This window comes from Protobothrops mucrosquamatus, unplaced genomic scaffold, assembly GCF_001527695.2.
Source record: "Protobothrops mucrosquamatus isolate PMUCROS unplaced genomic scaffold, P.Mucros_1.0 scaffold3133, whole genome shotgun sequence".
Lineage (NCBI taxonomy): Eukaryota > Metazoa > Chordata > Lepidosauria > Squamata > Viperidae > Protobothrops > Protobothrops mucrosquamatus.
Window position 1 is genome coordinate 1 of NW_015389134.1, and position 1,412 is coordinate 1,412.

Consider the following 1,412-nt stretch of genomic DNA (forward strand, 5'->3'; position numbering starts at 1 on the left):
AGGAGAGGGAGACAAGAGAGGGAGGAAAGAAGGGAAGGGAAGGGAAGGGAAGGGAAGGGAAGAAAGAAAGAAAGAAAGAAAGAAAGAAAGAAAGAAAGAAAGAAAGAAAGACCAGGCTTTTGCACTGAGCATGCAACCACCCACGGAAGGAAGGGAGGAAGGAAGGAAGGGAGGAAGGAAGGGAGGAAGGAAGGAAGGGAGGAAGGGAGGGAGGGAGGCGTAGGGGAGGGAAGATGCTGCCCTCCTGTCCAGACCCCAACTTTCTGGTCCACTTCCAGGCTTCCGAGATCCCCCTCTGCGCACTCACCCGTGTAGCCCGGGCGGCATTCACACTTGTAGTCATTGACTCGCTGCACGCAGTTCTGGGTCCCCCGCTGGTCGCAGGGGTTCGAGAGGCACTCGTTGACGTCCCCCTCGCAGCGCTCCCCAACAAAGCCCGGCAGGCAGATGCAGCTGTAGCCCCCCACCTTGTCCACGCACTTCCCTTGGTTGAAACACTTTGGGGTCAGGGTCTGTGGGTCTGTGGCCGGGCTGCAGTCGTCAATGTTGATCTCACAGTGGACGCCTGGGGGGGGGGAGCCAGTCAGTGCCCTTCCCATTTATTTAATTATGCATTGCTTCAATCTCAAGGCTTACAGTCTCCCACCACCCCCCCAGAAAACCAACTCTCAGCCTCCCTATTTTGGAAGAGCAGAGGGATTTATTTATTTTTTTATTTTTATTTAATTTAATTTATATGCCGCCCTTCTCCCTGCGGGACTCAGGGCGGCGCACAACATATTTAAAACCAAAGCATATATACAATCCCCCCCTTAAAACCGAATTAAACCGAATTTTAAAGTTGTGTCTTCCAAATTCCTAAAAAACCCAATATAAAATCCACCCTAGGTCAGGTCCGCTTGCTGAAAGAGCCATGTCTTGAGGGCGCGACGGAAGGTAAGGAGATCCGGAATTATCCGAATCTCGGGGGGTAGTTCATTCCAGAGGGTAGGGGCACCCACAGAGAAGGCCCTCCCCCTGGGGGTCGCCAGCCGACATTGCTTGGCCGACGGCACCCTGAGGAGACCCACTCTGTGAGAGCGTACCGGTCTATGGGAGGGAATCTGCGGCAGAAGGCGGTCTCGGAGGTAACCGGGTCCTATGCCATGAAGCGCTTTAAAGGTGGTAACTAACACCTTAAAGCGCACCCGGAGGGCCACTGGCAACCAGTGCCTTATTTATTTATTTATTTATTATTTAGATTTATATCCCGCCCTTCTCCTCGTAGGACTCAGGGCGGCTGACAATCAATTAAAATACATAAATAACAATACAGGTTTAAAATTAATTAAAAGAAATATTAAAGATTGTCCAATTTAAAATATTGATTAAAACCCCTCTAAAAATTACCCTAGGCCAGTCCTGCGAGCTGG

The 1,412-nt window shown here is 50.8% G+C and overlaps 1 protein-coding gene across 1 annotated transcript in view; it reads right to left on the reverse strand.

Annotated features, from left to right (window-relative positions):
- Positions 1-307: 307 nt before the first annotated feature.
- The window catches only part of LOC107297076 (neurogenic locus notch homolog protein 1-like), a gene marked incomplete at both ends in the record, with an annotated part of 83,538 nt that continues 82,433 nt past the window's right edge, over positions 308-1,412 (reverse strand). Inside the window, one exon of the mRNA XM_015826434.1 lies at positions 308-565. Within this exon, the coding sequence (XP_015681920.1) occupies positions 308-565 (258 nt within the window). The remainder of the gene's footprint in view (positions 566-1,412) is intronic.